This window comes from Nannobrachium achirus (assembly GCF_963921795.1).
Source record: "Nannobrachium achirus genome assembly, chromosome: 10".
NCBI classification, from domain to species: Eukaryota; Metazoa; Chordata; class Actinopteri; order Myctophiformes; family Myctophidae; genus Nannobrachium; species Nannobrachium achirus.
This window is the reverse complement of record NC_137819.1, coordinates 47,877,518-47,904,217: the sequence shown is the minus strand read 5'-3', so window position 1 is coordinate 47,904,217 and position 26,700 is coordinate 47,877,518. Positions and strand designations below refer to the sequence as shown.

At 41.2% G+C, this 26,700-nt stretch overlaps 2 protein-coding genes across 2 annotated transcripts in view; one reads left to right on the top strand and one right to left on the bottom strand.

The window, feature by feature from the left end:
* Window positions 1-1,404: 1,404 nt before the first annotated feature.
* sgce (sarcoglycan, epsilon) lies at window positions 1,405-17,451 on the bottom strand. The gene is made up of 11 exons (XM_080734473.1): window positions 17,323-17,451; window positions 11,530-11,652; window positions 10,512-10,669; window positions 9,447-9,519; window positions 6,693-6,891; window positions 5,981-6,143; window positions 5,187-5,401; window positions 4,537-4,563; window positions 3,810-3,998; window positions 2,782-2,825; window positions 1,405-1,697 (listed from the first exon to the last, which is right to left on the bottom strand). The coding sequence occupies exons 1-11, from the start codon at window positions 17,357-17,359 to the stop codon at window positions 1,681-1,683; spliced, it is 1,245 nt and encodes a 414-aa protein (XP_080590599.1). The 5' UTR covers window positions 17,360-17,451; the 3' UTR covers window positions 1,405-1,680.
* Window positions 17,452-24,889: 7,438 nt separating this feature from the next.
* The window catches only part of ppp1r9a (protein phosphatase 1, regulatory subunit 9A), a 78,924-nt gene continuing 77,113 nt past the window's right edge, over window positions 24,890-26,700 (top strand). The window contains 1 exon segment of the mRNA XM_080735030.1: window positions 24,890-25,053. The gene's annotated coding sequence lies outside the window, so the exon portion shown is untranslated.

Sequence of the window (26,700 nt, the reverse complement as noted above, 5' to 3'; positions counted from 1 at the left end):
ATATTCTAGCAGTGTTCTTGTCCTCCTCTACGACTGGCCTCATGGAACTGGCAGAAAATGCACTGGTTTGTACATATTGTACAGTAGGACATCATAGCTAACTAATACATAATGCTTCAGTCAGTAGCCAAACCACTTTGTTGATGAGTGAATGAATGTTATGGTATTGATAAGTGGACGTGCAATTTCTCAACCTGACTGAAAGACTTTGATCATGAAACTTTTCTCAGTGGCTTACATTTCCTTATAGTAATAATGCACTTGGAAACATCATCAATAATGTAACGTGGTATTTATGTCAACTCGGTGAGTACTGAAGTACTCGGTGAGTACTTGTTTCCCTTGAGAAATATAAACGGGGCTATTTGAAATTGATTTGGGGTTTCTTGACAAGACATTAATTTGAGGTGAGAGTTATAGCTCCGGAAGTTGTCAGTATTTCTTAAGTTTGTCAAGTTAGCATAAGTCGAATCAGTCAGCACTTGTATTTTTACACAAAATTACATAAATACAATAGCGAAAATACTAATGGACTAACATTGCTGCAGTTTAAGTACTGTCTCAGCACATTTATTGTGTGAACCCAATGCTTTAGCTAGATGTCAAGAAAACTACAATAAGTTAAATAGGTTTATCACATTGTCGATTGAGTTGTCTATTTCCTGTGCCATGGGAAAGTTAACAGATTTGGGGTGAGGTTTCTTTCTACATGTTTATGTAGATATTATGGGACCACAAGCCAGCTTTTTACACAATCAATTTTACTACATTGTGGAACAATTTGACTAAAGACTTTTATGCTGGTACTACTCTTCCCCCAATGATGCACAATAGGGAACTTGAGGCTCCTAAGTTGAATAAAAGCCAATTTGAAATGTAACTTCAATCATCCAGCTTCACCTCATTGTACTGATGAAATTGACAATTCTAAGCTGCCATTTCCTTCTGATGTGAAGAGTTTACCGTTTTCCATTTTTGTCAATGATCAGAATTCTATACACTTATTTCAGTCTTGTATTTTATTTTAGGTCACAATGTAAAAGAAGAAACTATTATAACCCATTGCAGGGCCTCTTTGAAAGAAGTTTATGTATTTTTTATTATTTTTTGATGTCTTAAAAATGTGAAATGTATTCATTTTATTTATAAATGCCTTTATTCCGTTTTACATTGTTAATAATACATACCTTCATAAAATCTCATGTTATGACTTATTTGTGGTTCAGGTGAGTTGACGAGACAATTAGTTTCTTTGAATTCAACAAGACATGTACTTAGAATCTTTTTATTTTGCTGTTATCATATGACATGGGTACACCAAACAATCACACAAACAGCTAAAGCAGTTCCATGTCAAACTGTCCCTCAAACAGGACCATTGTGCAAGACCAGCCAAGTAAAAATACAAACATATTGATCTTTAAAATTACACAATATTACAAAATATGCTACCGGACTTGAATAATCAACAAGAGTTCTTCTGTTTCTCATTCTTACACACAGGCCTGCATTTCTTTTAAATATCTCAATAGAAATACCAAGTGCACATGGACAATTTAGAGGCATGCAGATTGGCACAAATGTAATGGATATAAAGTGATACAAAATGGGCACTCAAAAATCATCTCCAACGCTGGCGATTCTGGTCACAAGTTAAGTGCTTCAGCCACCTTTATTTCCTCAGGAATACCATTTACCTAAAATAAATGGATTAAAATCAGAATAACAAATTGTAAGATTCTGGATTAACAGCAGGTGCTTTAAAATACAGGAAGTGCAGGGAAATGAGCGGAAAGTGGAGAGCCTTTGTAAATACAAAATTCTCAAGAGACTCCATTAAAAACAAGTAATCATTGCAATCACAAAATAATACTAATTATTTTAAATGTGGTGAAATTCCCACTACTGCTGTACAACCATGGATGATATACTGTATTATTATACTGTTACACTCTTTTGTAATCACCAACAATACTAAAACGCAGACTAAAATGGAAGCAGACTAAAATACCCACCTCCAATCTTCTAAATGTTGACATGACATAATTATCTCCTTTTGTTAGCAGTGAATGGACAGAAACAATCAATTAATACTGGAAGTCTCATGCAGTTCTACATCATGGAAACAAGAGGGCGCTTTAACACACCACACAGTGGCTTTTATAGAAGTGAAGATTTAATGCCTTTTCTCTGATAGATTAGTCAATTACTCAAACATGGTTAGTAATTTATGCATGCATTTATTTATTGTGTTGACTACTGCAACTAAAAACGGTTTCTCAGCTGTCGATAGTTCAGAATGCTTGAATTTGTTCTTAAAGACAAGATTATGGCTTTTAGTTAAACAAGACAGTATAGGAGACATGAAGTTGATTGAGGAAAGGGAGGGGGAAAGACATGGCAACGCATGTTGCCCCCCCCCCCACAAGTCCAGACTGAAGTGAAAAGGTGGATAAGCTATTGCCATCAAGGCTCATTAACTAATAAATGGAACTGATGTTGTACTACCTACAACATCATTTTGTTTTACTTTAAACTCTCCATTATTACATAAGTATTTCCCATTGCTTTCATTCTGTGTTCCAAATAGTCTATTTACACAATGAGCATTATTGTCTATTTACAAAATGAGCCTAACTGAAATATAGTATGCTTACATACAGTACTTAGAATATTACATATAGTATTACATGCATAACTATTACTATTTACAATATATTCATGCACAGTAAAGCAGATTAATGGTGTCAATAATATACATAGGCTTTAGCCAACACTAACCTGATGGCTGTTGCTGTGGTATAGTAATCTGGTTTTGCAGGTTCCTGGAATTAGAAAAGATAATATTGCACCAGTAGCTGACGGCACACATAATGGCTCTGATATCATGTGAAAGTATCTTACACTTAGCATTAGAAAAATCAACACATTTTTTCAGAGCTCCAAGCCCATTACTAAACATCATGGGACAGCCTGAATCCCCTAAGCCCCTGTTCTTATTTGTAAATACTTTGACTTATCTTCCTACAGCTTTAGTTTTAAACATACATGGCATTGCTGGGACAGTAAAAATATGCCTTAACTATGTTCCGACTTGAAGTATAATTCCCTGTAATGGCGCCCATTAGCTTTGCATTTGTGTGCCTCCTAATGAGGATGGAGGATGTATATGACTTTCTGTGTGCACACGTGTCGATTCATGTGTGTGTGTGTGTGTGTGTGTGTGTGTGTGTGTGTGTGTGTGTGTGTGTGTGTGTGTGTGTGTGTGTGTGTGTGTGTGTGTGTGTGTGTGTGTGTGTGTGTGTGTGTGTGTGTGTGTGTGTGTGTGTGTGTGTGTGTGTGTGTGTGTACGCGCGCGCGTGTACTAGGGAAGATATGACAATTTCATGTTACTATTATTGTGACCAAAAAAACTGCGATTTACGATATCGCGATACTGAAAATATCCCCAACATCCATTATCCTGGGGCGGAACAATTCCCAAAAAATAGCAGATCTACAAGCTCACAACTCGACGTGTTGTGAGCTTGTAGATCTGCTATTTTTTGGGAAAGATTAGAAAAGATTGGTAGAGAGTGAAAAAATATGTTATTTCCAGGTTAGTTTTACCAATTAAAAATGGTACCGGATATGCAGATCGGCAAATAAAGGGTGTATTGATCCCATTGCATGAAGGTTTCACGATAAATTTAAATGTCCACGATACGATTGTGAGTGTGTTTTTTTTTGTGTTTTTTTTATCACAATAAACGATAATAACGATTATCATCCCATCCCTAGCGTGCACAATGGTTAGACCATCAACTCACGTCTGTGTCTGCATGAGAGGCATGCTGGTGGTCTCGTAGCTGTCTGGGTGAATGGGCGGCACCACCTCGCCGCTGACGGGGTTGAAGACCGGCAGAGTGGAGAGGGGCCAGGAGATCTCACGGTTCTTGGACATGTTCCTCAGCTCCTTGCTGGACTTTTGGATGGAGCTGTGGTGAACGAGCTGAATGCTGTTGGACGAAGAGCGAGGCGGAGACACGTGTGAGAGATGTCATTGCCGTTCTCTGTGTATTCTTTGACAGACCTAAGTTGGTTCCTTTTGAAATACACTGGAGTGAAGTATTTTGGTTTTATTGAAACACCTGGAGTATTTCAACATGAAACGAACTGCTGTGGAGTTACACTGCACATATAACTCATCCATTAACCACAAGTATATCAGTACAAACAGCCTATACCTGTCCCACTGGTTTCTTTGTGTATCTGCTTTAGAGTATAAGTATATCAGCAATTGACCTGTGTCAAATAACATTATCATCTCCATAATCTTATCCATCACATTTTTGAGCAGCTCATTGGATGAATGAATGGCAGCACATACAGCAGGTGAGTGTATGGATGAATATGAGAATGTCATCAATGACAACGAAGATGGCAAAACAGCAAATCAAAGAGAAGGGGCTATAAAACAAACCTGAAGCTAAGGAGTTACAAGAATAAACCAGAGAAAGAGAGAAAAGCAAAACACAGGAGAGGTAAAACACTTACTCTGGTGTTTGCATGTTTCTTTTTTCCCTAGAAACAAAACAAAATGGATGAATTAAATTCTAATATTAATAGTCTGAGAGACATCCACACAGAAGTGAATGGAGTGTTGGCTTAGTGATTTGGGTGTTGGAAGTGGAGGGATGGGTGGTGGGGGGCACATCTCTCCCAGCCTGTATATGAAGGAGAATAATGGGGCCTTGGGCAATGAATGAATGACCATCAATGTCACGGCTATGTTTAGAAATGTGCATGAAAAATACAAAACAAAAAGTGTATGGACAGTGTATGAATCATAATATTGGATGGTAATGACAAGCTGCAAGTCCAATTCAGAATATAAACACTTGTGTCACAAGCTTACAGTTAAAGCATGATTCATGCTTTGTTGAAAAATATTTTCAAGCGAAAAAAGTACGCTTGCGAGTGGCGTCGGCAGTACGCCTGCACATGTTAGTTGCACTTGAACGTTCTCTACTTATTCCTTAACAAAACTTCATTAGCTTAATGCCTCAGCTCCCCTATCCAATCAGAAGAAAAGACATAATTTTTGATGTGTCCTGCATGTTATATGCTAGGTTCTCGCCATTGTTTGTACTGTTTTCTGTTTTTTTGTATACGTGCACGCACAAAAGCAGACGAAGCAAACTTACACCCCTTCCCGACGGCAGCACATGGAGTATCCAAGGATGAAGAAGAGGACTAAGGCCACTGCAGAGGGAACCGCCAGAGTGACGAGGAAGTCAGTAAAGTAGTCCCTGCTTTGCAGAGACTCGGAGGGAGGGTTGTACTCCCCGAAATCCGGCAGGACCCCAGTGCCCGGGTCTGGACGGTTACTATGTATCGTGACTACCTTGGTGATATCGACCTGAAGAAATTAAAGCATAAAACCGTATTAAACCTATTACAGTCTGTATCCAACTGTGTGGAGCACATGCAGCTCAGTATACTATAATGTTGGAAAAATGATCTTGCACACAAGGCGAAAAAAAAAAAGGTTACAAAATATAATATGACACAAGGGATTTCACAACCAGCATTAAAGGACAACTTTAGTGCTGGTTGGGGGCATGCATGCAAGTGGCTAAATATATAATATAAGTGGCTAAATATGTCTTTTTAGACACAATAAGCCCATTCCCAAGATGCACTGCAATCTTTCATGGGCAGATGTGACTTATGGGGGCTGGTGTAAATAGTAACAAAGTAATTGCCGGCTTATTGTGTCTAAAAAGACATATTTAGCCACTTGTACGCATGCCCACACCCACTGAAATCAAAATACAAAAATCGCTAAAACAATAGAAAGCAGTAAATGAAAACATTTTAACACTCATCTTTTCTTTTCTCTAATTACAACCTAAAATATGAACCCCTGTTGTAAAAAAAACAAAGCTGTCCTTTAAGAGAGCGTTTTTTTTTTCTCCCAGTGACACAGAATCCTCACCAGGGAGATCTTGCACCAGTCGATCTGGAACTGTGCTTTGAACTTCTTGTCACAGCTGATGACGGGCTCCATCTCCTGGCTGCAGCGGAGCTGATTGTGGGGGCTCTCCACCTCGCGCAGGCACGATGAGAAGGGAACATCAGCGCCAACCATCACATACACCCTGGAGACAGGAAGACCAAGGGCATGACTTTAAAGAGAGTAATAGACATCCCCAAGCTCCAATTAAAGTAAACCTCAGCACAACACGGCCAAAATGGTGAGAGAGACCGTGGGAGAGAACTACCCAGGGCTTCTATCATGGGGACAGGTGATGAACATCCTCCTTGTACACTAGTCGTGGATGAACAGTGGCGTTTGCTTTTAGGCCCATTCCTTGCGTTTGTGTTTAGGCCCAATTATTTACCGCTGTGCACTGGTTAGTTTCTAACGGGGTCAGGCACATACAATAATGTGATAATGCGTTTCAAATATGCATTCAGGTCACCATAGTTCTCAGACACCAAAACATCCACCTACAACTGGTAGAAATATTTTCTTTAGCATCTGACTAAATTATGTATGAAGAATGTATATAGAACATAGAACACGCGCAGTATGAAAATAATGAACAGTCTCAAACAGGTGCACTGTGTCATGCTTATACTGTATTTCTGATTGGTTGGTTGACCATTTTAATGGGAAATCTGGCACACACAAGCATCCTCCTCACCCTTCCTTGAGGTTGTTGATGGGCAAGGGGACGCGTCCGCCGCGGTCCAGCGCCGACGTGATGTTGATGGCATTGAGGCGTTCTGGCTGCCACACGTTCTTCACGGCCCCCAGGAAGTCTCCGAGCACCTCGCTGGCCAGCATTTCCTCTACGTTCATGTTCCTGATGTAGAACTCTGCCTGGTAGGGCAACGGGAACTCTGAGCGGAGGTATGCAGGGGAGAGATACCAGGGCAGGGATGGGAGAGGGTGATGAGAAAGAGAGTCAGATGAGGTGGGAAGGTGATGAAGAAGAGAGGGCAGAGGTTAACCCATTTAGGCCTAGAATTATTGACTGCTTTAACCAGTGAAAAATAGCAGATATTCAAGTTGCGAGCTTGTAGATCTGCTATTTTTGGAAAAAGTCTTGAAAATGTGTGCAAATCTTTGAATATATGTATTATTAAAGCAAACGTTTGTAACTCAAATTTTGCTTCTGGGGGGTCCCTGGAACGAAATATTTTGAGATGGGGGTCCTGGCCAAATAAATATAATTTTGGGGGTCCTTGACATGAAAAGGTTTGAGAAATACTGACACAGTTAGTCTCTCAAGAACAGACTAACTGAGCTCCAGTTAAGTGAAAAGGACCTTTTCTTTGACGATGGCTGGCCAGATTGCTGACATAGAAACATTATAGGTTTTTCAAAAAACCTTAGAAGGATTCAAAAGACACTTATAGAATCGGGTCAAAATTCTAATTTTCACGATTTTTCAAAAATAGCAGATCTACAAGCTCGCAGCGCGGCACTCGGTGCCGTGCTGTGAGCTTGTATATCTGCTATTTTTCATTAGTTAAAGCATAAAATAATGATACACAATATGTGTAACCGTTCTGAATTGGTTAATACTGAAAATCAGTAGTAGGAGGGAGAAAATTGAGAGCTGTGCACATTCTGCAGTAGAGAGAGTGAAGAAGTAGGCAGTTAGGAAGAGAGGAGATGCCAGAGAATCAGATCTATGAACCAATAAACTCGGGGGAAAGCGAGCATAGTGCTGCACTGTTGAACATTATTACCAAAGGTGCCGTTATCGCTGTAGCGTAGCTAACACCAATACGTAGGTAATCACAGCTCTATAGCACAGCCTCTCCAGCGCCTAGATGCCGCCGGCGTGTCTACCCGCCGCTGTTGCGTATTTGGAATTGACACCAGGCCTCCAGGGAAACCCCGCCCACCGAAGCTTTTGATTGGCTGAAGCGGAGCTAGGGAGCGCTCAATTGTAGTCGCTTGGACAGGGCGTTTATCGTGGGCTTGCCCAGGCCTTACGGCCTGGGCATAAATATAACGATTGCATTCACCACGGCTTCGTAACTCGCGCGGCGCTCCGCCGGCCGCGCGGCCCTGGCCCGCTCTTCGCGGCCACTCGCGCCTGCGGCGCTCGGGGGCGAAGAGCAGGACCAAGGTCCGCTGGCCTGCGCGCCGCTTGCAGTGTCGTGGACAATCGAGCGGCTCCGTCTGGAGGCCTGGTGTCAATTCCAAATACGCGCCGCTGTTACCACTTGGCCTCCTTTCTCAGGGGCCAGATGGCTGATGACATCACGGCACAGGGAGAGTGATGTCACAGCACGTGGGGAACATCTGCCTGAGCTCTCACCCGACTCACGATCCACATTGTGCTACATGTACCGTGACTGGTCAACAAGACAGTGCACGGTCATACAGATGCAAACAGATGTTGTAAATAGCACTGGAGGCTGACTGGAGACACATCATTATGTACAGTAGAGCTCGTTTATTTAGTATGATTCCTTATTTGGTGATCATTTACCATACATTGAGATCAATATGTTGAGCAAACACAGCTCACAGCAAGAAATGCGACAGATACATTAGGCATAGATACAGTAGCAATTGAATGTTATAATTGCCATACTGGTGACTGGCCTATTCTAACATCTTGTGATTTTGCATTGAATTCCATCTTTGCACACAAAGTGTCAAGTTCGCTGTCATCAGACCAATATGTATCTATTTCTGAAGGATTGCTCACGGCTGTTTGTTAGGACAGGCTTGGCTCTATGACTGACAGAGGTGTGGCAGAAAGAGATATTATGAGATTGGCTGCACCTGTGAGCTTGAGGCTCTTGTGACACATGTACTTGGCTTCCTTCAGTGTTTTTGATTTAGATTTTTCTTCTTTTTCTTCTGCACCACACTGCTCCCCATACAGTACACACATACCTGCATTATACACCACTAGGGCTTGTAGATCTGCTATATTGTCATTTTAGAAATTTGATTTAATACCATTTTTTATTTTTTATAATGTTTTTTATTAAAACGATTAGTTCGTTTCACTGTTGCATCCTGACTCATCAATCACAAACAATAACACCAATATAGCTATAGAATATACAAACTTTTTTGGTTTTGTTCAGTGGTTCTCCTATGGCAACACATCAATACAGTATAGAATTTGTGGACAAAATGTTATCCAACAATAAGAAAATATTCTTGCGTTTTGAGTGTGAGAGGATTAAATCTCATCAAAGGGTGGTCCGTGGCTCAAATGCCAAATAAATAATGGACCTTAGGGCAAAAGGTTGAAAACCACTCTCTAATTCAACACTTACGGTACTTTTACCAGGTTTGTGAGGATCATTCACTTCCTAAGAAGGAACAGACATTATCTGGTGCAACATTGGATGCATCCTTTGGCTTTAATCACATGTTTAATCGCTGCATGTTCTGATCTCCATTTGACCTAAGCTCTTACCTTCAGTAGACATGATGTTTATGATCAAGTTGTTCTGCGCCGTCTCAAATGTGCGCCTGTTATAAGCGGTAATCTGCAACACACAGGGGTGAAAGTTTAAGCCCAGATCAGTGCAGCTTATACAGCAGCGACTCTGGACAAGGCTGAGATAGATACGGCTCACTGGCTCCAAACCTAACTGGGACCCCGACGTATAGAGGCACATGCTGGGAGCGGTTAAGCTTTTTGGGGAAATATTTTTGCTACAGTAGCTTAAGGGGAGGGAAGAAGCTGGGAAAATACATAATGGAATTTAACCACTTAAACCCTATATACTTAGTTGACCAAAGTCCCCTAAGGACTATACTGGCCTCCCTCCTTTTCCCCCTCTACACCAAATATCTTATGAAAATAGCTAATCTACAAGCTCACATTGCAATGTGTTGTGAGCTTGTAGATATGCTATTTTTGGTGAAAGTTTGCCCGAGAATAGGACCGCTCAGGATCATAGAACAACTCTATATACTGTATACTACAACAAAAGCAATACCGTCTTCCGTTCGTCTCACTGGCAATAACAGCCCCATCTCTTTTAGAGCCTCAGTGAGACTCACACACAGTGGTGGAAAAAGTTTACTTAAGTAGTATCAATACTGCAATATAGAAATAATCTGTTACAAGTAAAAGTCCAGAATTCAAATTGTTCTTGAGAAAAAGTATGAAAGTGTTGGCATCAAAATGTACTTAAAATACCAAAAGTAAAAGTAAAATGTTTGAAAATAGCAGGTAGATCAGCTATTTTCAAATAGCCTAGGTATAAAATAGGGCTAAAGTGGTTTATGTATGTTTTATAATATTGTAATTTATATCTGCAAAGTAACTAGCAACTAGTTACTAAGTAAGTTTTCAAATAAATGTAGTGGAGTAAAAGTACTATAATTGGAATCCGAGATGTAGTGGCGTAGAATAAAAGTATTGGGAAATGGAAACACTCAAGTAAAGTACAAATGACTCAAAACTGTTCTAAAGTACAATACTTGTAGTAAATGTACGTGGTTACTTGACACCAATGTTCACTTCACACACCTTTATGACGGTGGGCTTGCCAATGTGCTGGGCTGTGGGGGAACCATACAGCACTCCGTCACCGTGAGGGGTCCTCTGGATGTAGCGCAGCCAGCCCGGCCTGTCGGGGTAGCCCATCAGGTTGGTGTTGAACGTGATGGGGTCATTACTGGAATCACCTACACAGAGGACACTTTCATAAGGATCTGTTTTAGTCCAGTCTATAGGGATGGGACCATAATCGTTATTATCGTTTAGCGTGATAAAAAACACTCACAATAATTGCGACCGTAGGTGCCACCATCAGGCCGATTTTTGAAAAACTCATTTTTGGACACTCCTACAGATTTTGGCCTAAAATCACACCAAGCTGTACACAGCATCTCTAAAGTCATGTCATCAACATAGATCTGTCCCATTTCCCAAATTCCCTCCTGATTGGCTACTATTGCACTCTAAAGTTTGTGCTTATTTCCCGATTAAGGAGTCTTACTGGTTACAGTCTTTTTTCTTTCACTCTCTACCAATTATCTTTGCCCCAAAATAGCCGATCTACAAGCATCATTATTGTAGATCTGCTATTATTTTGGCAAATGTTCCGCTCCAGGATAATGGATTCTGGGGATATTTTGATTATCGTGATAATATCATAAATCACAATTTCTTTGGTCACAATAATTGTATCATGAAATGTTCATATTGTCCCATCCCTAGTCCAGTCCATTTTATATACTGTGTGTGTGTGTGTGTGTGTGTGTGTGTGTGTGTGTGTGTGTGTGTGTGTGTGTGTGTGTGTGTGTGTGTGTGTGTGTGTGTGTGTGTGTGTGTGTGTGTGTGTGTGTGTGTGTGTGTGTGTGTGTGTGTGTGTGTGTGTGTGTGTAAACTTATAAAGTTTGACGCATAACAGCCTTAACAAATGTTTTCATGACATTTAGCCATTTAGGCAATTAAGTGATTCATCTCGGGAAAACGACTGCTAATTAGTTATAATGAAGTACTGAACATGGGGGTACATACAGTATTGTTAAGACTTGCCTACCTGACTTTGGATAGGCAGGGAACTCTCCTTTGAAGTATTCCCTCTCCAGCACATGGACGAATAGCACGCCAGCAGAAGGGTAGACGTTCCGGTCCGCATGCGACCTCGACAAGATGGTGACCACTAGAGCAGACATGGAGGACACACAGGTAATTACGTCTTGGCCACTTGAGTTATTCTTCATTATTAATGACCTGCCAGCAAAACTGATTGGTAAGGGTTATAGAGGGGAAAGCAAATACACCTAACCCCCTGGTTAATTGGACCAGCTAACCTGGTACAAAGAAAATCAACACTCTTCTCTTGACTATACAGCAGGGGTCTTCAACGTTTTCAGGCCCCTTAGCTGAGAGAGAGATGAAGCAGGGACCCCCACAACCTTTTCATAGATTCCATTATAGTTTAATCGTTTGTATTTTGGATTCATGTCAATATGTGTTTTCAGATATTTAACCACTTGAACCGTCAATACTTAATAAACTTGACCTTTCACTCTGTATTTAGTCTGCTCTTTTTTCCCCTCTATTCTTGCCAAAAATAGCCGATCTACAGTTGTGAGCTTGTAAACCTACTATTTTTGTCTAAAGTTCTCAGAATATGGACACTGACTAGGGTTCAAGTGGTTAATATGAAAAAGGAGAAAAAAGTTTCAAGTTTCACAAAGATTTGGAGGACCCCCTTCAGTAATACTGAGGACCCCGTAGGGGTCCCGGACCCCCTGTTGAAGACCCCTGCTATACAGTATTTGTGGACTCATCTCATCTATGGTTACACATCTCCATTCTGAATGGAGGTCTGCCCCCCTAGGGGTTATGGGGGGGAAAGCAAACAGCCAAGTGTAGGCAAAGCCTCTATTTCCCATTTATTAGCTTCTATAAGAACTGTGATATGCTTTAGAGAAGCAGAGAACCATTAAGACACAACAGCCTATTTCAAAACACCTGGGGTGAGGAAAGCAACAGACAGTAGCACTGAAAGTCATTGATATTGTAGGGCTTCACAAAGGATATGACTTTTACGTGATATCACAATATGTATGATCCACACGTCAATGTTTGATATGTCTTGATATTGTCACATTTTATTTATATTGTGTGTACATATATTTTTATTTACTGAAATGTACTTTATATAAATTAAATAAAGTAGGAGATTGGTGCAAAGCCTGTCCTTCCTCACCAGCTGAAAAACATGTATTCACAAACGACCGCTTGGCATAGTGGGGTACATTCATCTCTGCCACCATTAAGCTCTCTGTTTAGTCCCACTCCATTTCAAACACAAACACACACTTGGTCTTTTTTTGTGGAGGCCACTGCTTGGCAAATGGCAGCCCCTTAACAGAGGTTTACGCAACAGAGAGCTGGAGGTGTTGCGTGACATTTATTTATCTCTCTCTTCTGCATCATGCATCTTTCCCTTCCTCTCTCCTCTTTCGAGCTGTCTACATTTTTGCATACCATTTTTTTCTCTATACATTTTTTATCACTGTGGGCAAGTAAAAGAAGTGGATAGGAGGAGACAACGGAGAAGAGCAAGGTTGAGAACTGCAGTAAAATGTCAGAGAGAGAAAAAGAATAGAGCTTTGGACTGTTATAGCCTGCAGACACGTTCATTCTAGCTGCATTAAGCAGCTATAGAGAACAGCTTGAGAAAGCTGAGGGTGTGTGGGCACCTCCCTACTGGCACAATGTCTGTCTTCAATAGTTTTCTTCGCTTTTCCTCTAATTCCTTCTTCTCCTTCACCCGACAATATGCTCATGGTTTCAACAACCCTGACTGATGTCTTACAGAGGGAAGTACTGTTGTTGGTGTTCTTACATACAAAAGGCCTTTGATACCACTGACCACAGTATGTTACAGAAACGCAAATGTATGGTGTTTTAAAATAAAATGCAGGCATATTATTTCAAATGAAAATACAATAGACGCAATAGACAGAGCGGCGTGTTTCCCTATTCAACATCGACATCACACATTTTATTGCATCTGGTGTCAATGCAGCTTTATACTTTGAGCACCCAACCCTTGTCATTATAAGTAACTCCATTTCCAGCTTTATGTATTAATGTGTGTCTGGAAAAGAGATCTCTTCTGATTTGGAATTGTATAGCCTACAAAGGGTTAGGGCTCGTTAAATCACTCCGGAATGAGGATTAAGCAACACGCTCAGATATACAGTACATTATTAAGGAACATACCATCCTATGGGCTCTGTCTCCAAAAATAAAATTATACAACCATGGTCCAAGATGCACACTAAGCTGGACTACATCTGTGGCCTGGCCACAATCACACTTTATATTGACTATATGGAATTGTTCCCAAGGGTTTGGTAACAGGCAGCTAAATGTGATCAATGGCATTTATCAGTAGCTGTGTATGTGTACTGTTGCTTCGAGAATGCTGAAGCTAAATCTGCCAAGTCACTTTTGATGGCAGCATTGTTGAAGCCAGGAGAGTGCAACTAATCTATGTTGCAGCAAGTATACGGCACAATGAACATAATAGCATGTGGGATATTCTGGAGCAGAGAATAAAAAACCTCATTCAATGTTATCACATTGGCATCAGCATCCATGATGGGTTCAGTTGATCCGCAAATCCCGTTCTTAATGCACACAGTCACACTCACAGTGAGCCCAGATTCTGTTAGTCGAGCCATAGGGGCCTCATCAATTCTTCACCACACAAAGGGCCATGGTCACACACACTCCTGGTCAAGGTCAAGTATTGGCCATTGTATACTCAGAGACCCCTTGATATGGTGTTAGCAATTACTGCCCAGCCACAGATGAGACAGGCAAGCAGCCCAGATGGCCTGGTCTCTGCCACTGCCGTGAGGAATGGGGAATTACCTATGGGAATTGAAATGTGTGTTCGGCCCTCAGCTGTCACCCCTACTGCTGTACCCTTAAAGATTTACAAACACTCAGTTATCCACTGAAACCCCAGCATCCGATGGGAAAGCTTTTGCAGAAAATAACAGATCGACAAGCTCACAACGTGTCCCAGTGCACCGCGTTGTGAGCTTGCCTTGTTGATCTGCTGTTTTCTACAAAAGCTTTCCCCACAATAACAGAAAGAAAACAGAAAATACTAGGGATGGTCCGATCAGGTTTTTTGGAACCGATCACCGAGCACCGATCACAAAAGTTTGATCACCCGATACCGATCAATCACAGATCCGATCAAGTTATTATTTATATATTATTTATATTTTCTAAATGTTAATGAGTTATTATTTATATATTATTTATATTTTCTAGATGTTAATGAATTAATTCTCATGAATTCATTTATATATTTGCCTTATAGTTATTTACCAGCATTACTATGTATTTATTATCATAGCAGTAACTAATTATTCCTTCAGCACTGTGGAAATCAATACCCCAAAATGGCCTCAAGTGGGCATACTGAACGGCTGGTTGATCGGATGCACCGATCGGATCGGTGAATTTACCTTTTGATCTAAACCACCGATTATCGCAGATCACGCTTTGATCGGCCCGATCCGATCCATTGCCGATTGATCGGTAACATCTCTAGAAAATACACTAGTATAGAGCCCTGAGGGACTCCGCTCAACCACATGGGGTTTAAGTGGTTAAAATGCAGGTTACTACAGGTAACCTGAAGTAGCAGCCATTCCTCTTCTAAGATTCCATGCTTGATTGAGTTTTATTCTCTTTCTAAATCCAACAGCCTCCTCATTGTGATTCCAGCCAAGGTAAGTAAAGCTGACTTGTTAAAGCTGTGATGAGGTTTGTGCTAATGCCATGAGATCTGGTTATCCCTGGCTGCTTGTAGCTGGGCCAGGCCTTCTCAAGATGATGGACTGCGGGCCTCTTAACTAATACATCACCCATTAAGGGTTAATGCTAAACTGTTCACTGCAGACTAACCTGGGGTATCAGCTACAGTGCAAATATGTACAGACTTACAGACATACCTAAAGGAGACATATTCAATAATACATAAACTACAGTCACCTGCAAAGCCAGTGCATACATTCTCTTTCACACCTTTTATGTGCAAATTCCTGCTGCTAACACCATTTCATTTCTTTTTCACACCTGCGTGCATGCGCGCGCGCGCACACACACACACACACACACACACACACACACACACACACACACACACACACACACACAATCTCACAATAGATCACCCCACAGTCAGACTCAGGTTGGCAGGTGGTTGGAATGGTTAACCTGATTTTACGACTTTATTGGCCACCCTTGGACTAACCAACCTGTGGTAGTCTCAGGAGTGATGCCTTAGTTAATAACGCCAGTGGCCACTTAATAATAACCCGCCCTTGTTCCTCCAACAGCTATCTTAGGAAGGAATTGTGTTCGCGCTGGATCAGCTCTGTGCGTGTTTTTCTAGTCAGGAGGACTGCATGTGCTTCTTTGGGTTTCAGTGACGGAACACTGACAACAAGGAATCCTACTGTTTGGATTGAGCCATGAGTTTAAGGCTAGTTATTCTAAAAAGACAGACCTGGAAGTGAAAGTGCTTTGTGTCTTGATAAGCAGGAAACAATGGCTGAAGAGAAAGAATACAGATGATTCCAGTCTTTAGATCAACTTGAAGTGCTGATAGACTCTTGGACACAAAGGTACAGTATGTTACTCTATTAACCTTGCTAAGCAGATTTTTTTAAATATTGTAATTCCCAAAATTTTAGAATAAATATTTTGGTGAGGGAGAAGTCCGCTCTTCTGTGCAGGGGGATGGACGTTAGACAAATCTTTCTGTCACAGAGCTCTACATTGGAAAGTGGGAGAAGTCATTCTGTGTAGTGAAAAAGAAACCTGATTTAATATCAATTGTGTAATCAGCAACAGGGTTAGACATGACCACAATAAAAAGCCAGTGTTATAGCAACTGTAAGAGCACCACATTTGTAGTAGGATAACACATCACTAAAGACAAATGGGGAATGGGGAAACCACTTGAGTGTGTCAGCTGTTATGACAAGGGGAGGGAACAGAGATGTTGATGTGCACCACACTGTGCATGTGCACACCCAAGCACACCCACCAACTCACCATCTCTATGCAACAGCCTCCTCTGCTCCAGGACCATGGAATGCTCCACATTTCTTTCATGCAAATCGTAGTGTTTGGCATCAAAGGCATGCACAATGTAAACTATTGGATCAATAAATGAAAACAAAAGTAGAGTAATTCATGGCATTCTGAAAAGGACACATAACCCTTCCATAACCATACGATTGTAAAATGGGAAAGAAAATATGATGACTTCACATCTAGTTATACCTGAATGGCATCTGGTTGCAACAGCGTAATGGTATCTCTTTGCAAGTTGCCTATTTTATTATAATAATTCTTATTCTTATTATTTTAGCACAGATACATCATTCCCTAACTGTAATGAAACATTCTTGACACACTGACTTTCCTTAAATCATGAAACCAGGCCTGCAGTGCACCAGAAGAGATGGTTTACTTAGCATGATGTAGTACTGAATCTCTATAAATATCTAATCATCCATTATTCCACGTAAAGAACTCAAACGCCTGGATTTTATATTGCACGCTTTCACTGCGTCAGCTCCACCCAGATAACGGTCTACTGTTAGCCGTTTTTTCCACCACTCACCACCAACCAACCCCTTGGAAAAAATGAGCTGTGCCGCAAAACAGCACAGTAGCACAGGCAGCAGGCTAACTAGTTAGCCAGGATGCCAACAAGACTGCACTGCATCCAAAGTGCGCATTAACATGTCCTAAACGCTGTCGGTGTATCAGTACCTACCCATAGACAGCCATAAGGTGAGAGCGGAGGCGTCCATGATGAATACGAGTTTAATCAAACATGAAAAAGGATGTTTTCTCTGATCGCCTCTAGATTGACAGCCATAACAAGCATCCCTTCACACAGCATTCCTTCCTCCGCCTCCTCTCCTTCCTTCGCAGCACGTTCAGGGAGCAGCTATAGCCCATTCTCATTGGTCGAGAGCGTTTGGTAACATCTGGCAGCTTTAGCCCGTTTTCATTGGTTGGGAGCGTTTGGTAACATCTGGCAGCAGGCATTGCCACAAAAAAAAGCTCCCATTCATTTAACCCATAGACTTTTACAAAAATATTTATAACAATTATTTTAAGCCTATATCAAGCCATCCAGGATGTCAGCGTATGAAACCTTTGAATCTGTGAAAAGATTATTTTTTCACAGGATCAAATGTTTTATGGTCATGATTCACTGACATCCCGGATGGCTTGATTATAGGCTTAAAATAATTGTTATAAATATTTTTGTAAAAGTCTATGGGGAAAATGAATGGTAGATTTTTTAGTGGCACCAGTAAACCACGCCCATTGCGATGCTCTATAACGGGCTGATTTGTGTTTTTACCTATAACTCCATGAATAAGTGTACAACTTTGTTGCACTCCCTAGAGGCCAACAAAAAACCTTTATCCTGTCTTTTTCACAACTTCATTTTTAATAGCGACACCAGGAGGCTGACTTAAGTAAAAATTAAATTGTAACCACGGTCGCAGTTTACTATGAAACCTGGCATGATCCCGTCTGTGCGGGCAGTGAGTCAGTGAGTCAGTGGGTAACGCCTAGCTGACCTGCTGTGACATCACATTGTTGACTCAATGACCAAGACAGCCTGTTCTGGCAATCATATGGAGATCCCTGATCCCTGTCAACAATATTAAGCCCATATTTGGCAATGCCCATATATGGACGCTCCATATGGCCAAGACAGAATTAATTTGCAAATCAAGACAGACTATCATCACCTGGATATCCATAATATGAAGATTACGACACTGACCTCAATAAACCCTGGATCCATACATGGAGATGACTGGATCATCACTTAGATCTCCATTTATGGAGCTGACCTCTACATGATTCCCAGATGATGCCCTGTTAGGACACCCACACTAATAGAATCCCTTTTATGCCCATCAATATTAAGCCCATATCTGGGAATTCCCATACAATAGAATCCCTTTTATGTCCATCAATATTAAGCCCATTAAGGAATGGCCATATATGGACATAGTGTGTCAGTCTAACCAGTGTAGTTGACACGACACGAGTCACACTTGCAAATTAATTCCGTCACTGTCCCGATGTCATCAATATTAAGGGCATAGAATGCCCATATTTGGCAATGCCCATATATGGACACTACATATATGGCCAAGACAGAATTAATTTGCAAATCAAGACTTCTGACTATCATCACCTGGATCTCCATATATGAAGATCACGACACTGACCTCATCAAACCAGCTGGATATCCATACATGGAGACGACTGGATCCATCCATCCATCTTCAACCGCTTATCCAACTGAGATTTCCAGAGTTCCTCATCCTGAGCAACTTCCTCCACTCCCTCTGGGAGTATACAGAGTCGTTCCCAGGCCATTTTGGAGATATAATCCTTCCATCTGGTCTTTGGTCTGCCTCGAGGTCTCCTCCCAGTGGGGAGGTGCATCGAGAACCTTCCTAGGAACCACCTAAGCTGACTAGAAGCAATGCTACTTTTGGTCATGACCCACATTCATCACCTAGATCTCCATATATGGGGCCGGACTCCATATAATATGGGGCTGTCTGAAATCATTTTGTAGGCAGAGGAGAACTTTTGCCCCCAGTTTCTGTGAATCTTTTTACTATTTTTACTATTTACTAATTTTTCTTCTCTTTGTTGTTGAAAGGAAAGTGGTAGAATTATACTTTAGTCGTTATTTTTGTCTCGGATCTGTTGAAATAGCGAGGGACAGATATTGATAATAAATCTGTTTGGAGGTCTGACTACAAAATGATGTCAGACATCACAGTGATGGCTCGACCAGCTCAGCAGAAGGGTAGGTATACATGCCAAAGCAGCCATGTGCACGCACCGCACCCATGTGCACGACACTTCTCTCCCTTAGTGCGTCTTACTGGTTTATATTACTCCTTGAAATTTGAACGAAATGTCTCGCAAATCAGTGCACATGATCTCTATATGTGATCAAGACGGATCTGTCCGATATTTCACAGCTTGCGATTTCAGTGAAATTTTGCATGCACATTCCCACTAGGTCAAGGAACAAATGCACTCTTTTGACGTATGTGTTATGTGCTATAACACCTACTTTTGCTAAACACATTTTTGGAACAAAATGCCTCAAATCATGCATAGTGTCCGATTGCCGTGAAAGGCTTTTCACATTGGCCTATTATAAATTAAACTTTTCCCAAATATGGAGATGACTGACATCATAGATGTCTGACATCATAGCCCACATGAGACTGACACAGTACATGTCCATATATGGGCATTCCAAGATATGGGCTTAATCTGGATGACATTAGGGATCTCCATATGGGCATAAAAGGGACAAGGACTGACACAGAGATCTCCATATATGGCCATTGATTTATTAGTGAATTAATTTCCCCCATTGACTTGAATAGGGAAATTTCAAATGGTAAGACAAAATTCATTTGCAAGTGTGACGGCAACCACGCTTGCAATTTCCAAATTGCATCTTTCTAGTTCCATTTGTGCCCTTTTGTGATCTGAAACAAGGTCAGTCTATGTTAAATTATGTATTGCGTTGTCATTATGGTCTAAATGCATTCAAGCACATATAAACATCAGCTTTAAGTGTTAAGTCACCTTGTTTAGCAAACAGCCTCTGCCTGCGTGCCCTCTCCTTTAAATAGATGTTTGGTGGCTTCTTTCTCATGGACCCTCATAACCCCTTGTCCATCCTGAAGACAGGTGAATCTCTCTCTCTCTCTCACACACACACACACACACACACACACACACACACACACACACACACACACACACACACACACACACACACACACACACACACACACACAGACGCCCGACCTCATATTAATCCCAGCTGTAAAGAGGGCAGTGTGATGTATGAGGATATGTGTCCATCCCCCCTGCAGGGCCGCTCCTAGCAGCCAGATGGCCAGGTTTTGTCCCCAGTGCCCCAAGGACTAGTCAGCCCAGCTAAAGGGCCTTAAAGGACCTTAATTCCTCCCTCATGCCCCCTTTGGTATTAATTACAATTTAGCGTCACACTTAAACCATACTCTCTCCTGCAAAAACATCCCTAATCCCTGATTAGGGATGTAACTAAATATCCGATATCTTCTCATAGGCTATTGATTATTATATTCTATTGATTACATTTTCAATTGAATAATTCAGAAGCGACGATGGAGGGCTCGTGAGGATGACCTAGAGAGAGAAGTAATTTTTGGAGGCAATAAAAAAATAAAAAAATGTAAACGATGCAAAAAGAATGTATTGATTTTTTTCTCTCAACGAAATCAAATATTCTGATTAACCACTTAAGCCCCACATCATAATTCTTTCTTATGACAGTGTCACGAAAGAATCACAACTCGTCGCCTTGAGATGCATTGAGCTTGTCTGCTATTTTCACAATTTTTTTAAATGTATAAATTTGTTCAAATTGATTATTCTTATGAAATTTCTAATTGATTTGTTCAATTAACTGTTGCACCCCTAGTTTTAATCCTGAGGCTGTTTCTAATAACAGGGAAACCGTATTGTCCACATCTGCCTAATTGATGTCACACATAAGGGGTGACGGTTGAAACTCAATAAAGGTTAGAGGTGAATACATGTATTTGCCTTTCTACCCAGAGGGAAAAAATCACACCCGTGTGAACTGAGCGGTGGTTTACCCACCTCATAGATCATGTGTACCGATTTTTGTGACATTTGAAGAAAATATGTAGGAAAAGGAGCAAAAAGTGTGTTTTGGAGAAAATTCAAGATGGCGGAAAATCTATCCTGGCGCAAATGGGCGTGGCCTATATGGGGAGATGCGTCTTGACCCAAGGAATCCAGGGAAAAAATAATTTTAATTTTCCGATCTACGGTTCAAGAGTTACGGGGCAAAACGTAAAGTGGGCCGTTATAGCGCCACCATGAGGCCGAGTGATGTAATTATTTTTCGATTCATTCTTAAAATCATTATGAATCTCCTCTCCGAGGTTTGAAACTGTAGCTCCTATGATTTACCGGCCGAGCCGCACATTTTGATGTATATATTGCGCGAGTGGCGTAAATGGTGCGGCACTAGTTACGCGCCGAAGTTTAGGCTACATACAGACAGACAGACAGACACGGACGGAGACCCACACACACGACCACGTATAGGAGCGTTGTGACCACCGCTCAAAAAACAGGACGCCACCCCATCCTCTGTGCTCTGCATAGTGGCTGCCCTGCTCTCTCAGCCTTGCTTTCATTTTAAGATTATTTTTAGGTTGCTTAGCAACATCTTCAGATGGTTGGTGTTTATGATTTGGTATATAGTGAATGAATCACCACCACTATGAGCATTGATATTCACAGACTGATGATGACTGGAATGAAGCATTCGTTTTCTCTGTAAAATATATTTGAAAATATATTTGCGCTCTCTTCTTAATCCCAGTATAAATATACTGTATTACAGTAGAAACGCATCTTCTATTTATGATTATTGTAGTGTAAAATGTAGGAGGATGAGGACAGATGATACATTCTCACCCTCTACTACTATTTTGTAGTTTTTGTGAGACTAGCCCTTACCCGTTCAAAGATATGAGCTCCGAAATGATGTGCAGTGTGTGGGTTATGGGATGTGCACTGTGCACACAGTATATGAGGGATGGAAAGTAACTTTAACTGGTGCTTGCATGCTAATATGTAGGAGCATCAATGTAAGAAATACCCGTTCCATTTAACAGCTACAGAGATACATGTGTACCGATCTGCATGATTTTTGGACAACATCTGTAACAGGGCCAGAACCCCCCCCCCCCCCCCCCCCCCCCGCCCGCCCGCCCGCCTGCACACACACACACCCCCCCCCCCCCACCCCCCGTGTGTGTGTGTGTGTGTGTGTGTGTGTGTGGGTTTGTGTGTGATTGTGCATGGCCTGAACAACAGCGCCCCTCCCTTAACATGTGTGGTCACAAAAGGTACTGTAGGCTAAATAGATATAGATACACCATAAAAATGCTAATATACAGTATATGATTTGTGAAAGTGACAAACGGGCTTCACAGTTATGTTAGGTGTGTTCATATGCTAATGGTGATGCGATTTCAGATCAATTGCTCCAGCCACTGAGGAGAAACGCTGTTTCAGACAGACAGACAGACAGACAGACAGACAGACAGACAGACAGACAGACAGACAGACAGACAGACAGACAGACACTCACTCACTCACTCACTCACTCAGACAGACATTCGCAAAATTATAGTATAGATAGAGATAAAGTGAGATCAGGAGATAAAAGAATAAAAATCACAGTGAGTGGTGCTATTTATGTTAATTTCATTAAGCGTCCCACGAAGTTTGGCCAAATATGACCCTGGGCGTCCAACACACTTTGAGCTCTTTGTGCCAAGATGTAGGTCAAATATACGCCACGCTTCAGAGCCCAGACAAAGCCAGATGTTGGAGCATAGCACCGCTCAAAAACAGAAGAAACTGGTAAAATAATCAAAAAGATATGTATACACTGTAGTTTAAGAATTGGAAAAATAATACTACGTAACAAAGTTGCAGAGGCAGAGTCCTCATTGAAGCAGCCTTCACCCTCCATTTGCACTCTTTGAATCTTCATAATCATTCATTTTTGGTGGATCACAAATTGAGTAACTGGGTGCAAAGATGAATCTGGATAACTGCCATACCAGTGAGCCTTCAAGCGATGAATTCTGGGATGTGTGAATGACCCAGTTTAGCATATGTGGTGAGATATAATTAACTATAACATATTTTTGATACAGTAGGGGGGGCAGCTGTTACTATGTACAAGTCATAAGTCACATCAGTCATCAATCATAAATTGTTTAACAAAGATGTTTTTTTGCATTGAGAAATCAGTTTTCTTCTTGAGTTCTAAGAATCATTATGAAAGGCAAAATGCATGTGCTGTAAAGGTTATACAGTGAAGGTTATACTAACAATGCACCTCATTGTTCATGAGTGATTAGAACTTGATTTTAAAATGTAAAATGTACCCAGCAGTTCTCCCCTAAATACTGCCCAATTCTCCCCAAAGAGAGTGTCCAATTCTCCTTGAAAATAGTGCCCAGTTTTCCTCAAAAATTTTGTACAGTATTCCTCAAAAATCCAGGTCTAATTCTCTCAAGTATACCCAGTTCTCTGGGCGAGGGAGTGATATGAAGGTGAGATTGGTCTTAATATACTTGATCAAGAAGAACAAATTGTCCTCCGTGCCATTGCTAAAAATAACGAGTTCTCAGTCAACTTCCCTATAAAACCATGCATGTATGCACTTCTGCTTGAAGAGAGACTCTTGAAATATAAAATTGTTACATAATAGGAAGGATTGGTAGGATATATAATTATAACTCATATGACTATCTATTCTGGACACACAGGGTGAGGCATAATGAAAAACTAAACAAATTCAGAACTCTAGTCACCAAAACAATGCCCTCTTTGTCATGTAGTCCTACAAGCACATAGCTGCTGCTGCTGCCAAGGCCAAGTCACAGTTTCAACTCAGATAAACTTTTGATTCTCTAGCAGTGGAAAAACATAATTTGTTGATGCACATACATAATAAAGCATGTTGTGCCTTTTGGTCTAGATATTAACTTTAGTTAATTGCACCTTAATTTAATGCAGTGATAAAACATCACATGTATTAAGGACATAAACATAGTTTTGTAGTAGCTTGTGTGTGTGTGTGTGTGTGTGTGTGTGTGTGTGTGTGTGTGTGTGTGTGTGTGTGTGTGTGTGTGTGTGTGTGTGTGTCCACTGTCCAATGTCTTTTTCACCATCAACCCAGTCAATTAAACAGGACATAAGTCCCCATTGATGTTTTCCCACAACACAGTTGAGCTTATTTTTTATTTTATTTTTTTACACCACACAATAACAGAGCCAGTGAAGTTATGGTGTGTTGCTGGTATTTATGCCAGACAGACTGCAGTTAGCTACAGTAGCTGCTGGAACCCCCCGCACACTATTGGACGAAACCATTGCAGCAGTGTAAGGTTCAACACCTGTCACACGGGCGAGTTACATTCGCCAATCAGCTAAGTACGTTTACTTCACTACACGGCGAACTGTATTGAGCAGTGTGTCCTCTGGGAAACTGTCACACACACAGATACAGACACACACACACACACACACACACACACACACACACACACACACACACACACACACACATACTAGGGAATCAGACGGGCGTCCAGATAGCAGCGACGCCCCCATTGTGCAGGTTGGCAGCATCACCCACCGCTCTGTCCTGCAATGGCGTTGTAGAGGGGTAGACCCCGGCTCGTGTGTCCAAATGATCCTGCCCTGGACCATCATCTACCACTGTGTGGGATGTTATATTCGAGTGGATTTACAACGAATGCGCTTATTTTATCTATCCGCGAGTTTACCCCTCCCGGGGACGCGTTCGTCAAACGAAGCTAGAGCAATGAATGTAAGTGACTCTTTTGTGTTTGTGGACATAGCACTTGCAACATTGTTGTCATGTATACGGTTACACACGGAACTTCTGCTTTTTCTTTTCTTTTTTCAAAATATCAGGAAATGTTGAGCTTTTTGCTGTTCAAAAACGTAGAATATCCACGGTGGAACATACAACTGGGGATGGGACGATATGAACATTTCATGTCACGATTATTGTGACCAAAATAATAGCGGTTTAAGATATTATCGCGATAATCAAAATATCCCCAACAGCCAACATCCATTATTCTGGGGCGGAACGTTTGCCAAAAATAGCAGATTTACAAGCACACAACGCCTGGCAACGCGACGTGTTGTGAGCTTGAAGATCGGCTATTTTTGAAGGAGAGTTTTACACTTGTATTTTTCTCTCACGTGTGATTGTCCTTGTGGGGTCTCTAAAATTACACCGGGTGTTCTCAATTTGCAGCTGAGCATTTGCACGAAAACAGAATAGGTGCTCTTAGTTACCCACCCAGTGAGTGTGTCCAGCCCAGGACATCATGATGAGTAAAGGAGAGGATGTGTAGCTTTTAATGATTGCTGATGCTCATAACATTGAGAATATAGGCTTTAAACGAACTGATATACCAGCTGCTGATGTCCCAGATGCTTTAATCTGTTATACTCGGCGGTACTGGGTACTTGCCTATTGAGATTAAAGGTAGAATATAAATGACCTATAATACTCAAATTTGCTATGTATAGGCCTACGCCTACTATTTACATTCAACCATTCCGAATACGATCCAGAGTTTAATAGGCATATGGATTGGCATCGCGACATATTGAGCAAAGATAAGGCTCTGCGTGCAACTCCTTACATTTCACCAAATGTTTTGTATTTTCGTCTCTGTGTGTGATGATGACAACACAGATCTGCAGTGGCTTTCAACAGCATTCCGTCTGTGTGCAGCAGTAGACTACAGGCTATTGCAATTGCCTTGTTTGTGTGAAGTGATGCTTGGTCTTACTAAAATCTCAGTCATCATGGTGCAGAGCGCTATGGGCAGGGGTGTTGGTGGTGAAGGGTCAACACGCACGCGCGCGCGCGCATACACACACACACACACACACACACACACACACACACACACACACACACACGGAGGAGAGATTAAGTGTCATTTAGACATTTTCACATTTGTAAATACAATAATAATATTTAGAGCTACTTCTCACGATGCCTCACCAATCACCATGCACTCACTGGTGAGCTCCCCACTGTGGAAGCACAACATCCATGACCATGATGTCTTTGGCATATCATTGATGTATTGATTGATTGTACAGATGGTAAACAGCCCTCTCATGAATGGACACCCCATCATCAGAGAGTGCTTTCAGAGTCCAGATAATAGGCTTTTATAACTAGAGCTTTCATTATACAAGCTATTACTGTATGTGAAACATCAGCCTCTGTTTTGCCCTTCAAGTCTCAGTGCTAGTGTTGTAGATTGAATATGACGCTCTGTAACTATCACCCTGGTTAATTAGTGCCACTTTCAGCCTGTGATTTATTTCTTTTTAAGGAATGTTGAAACAGCAGTCTCTAATACATTTTACACTTTTATATTGAATTGTGCTTCTATGATACCAGTAAGTTGTACTGTATGTC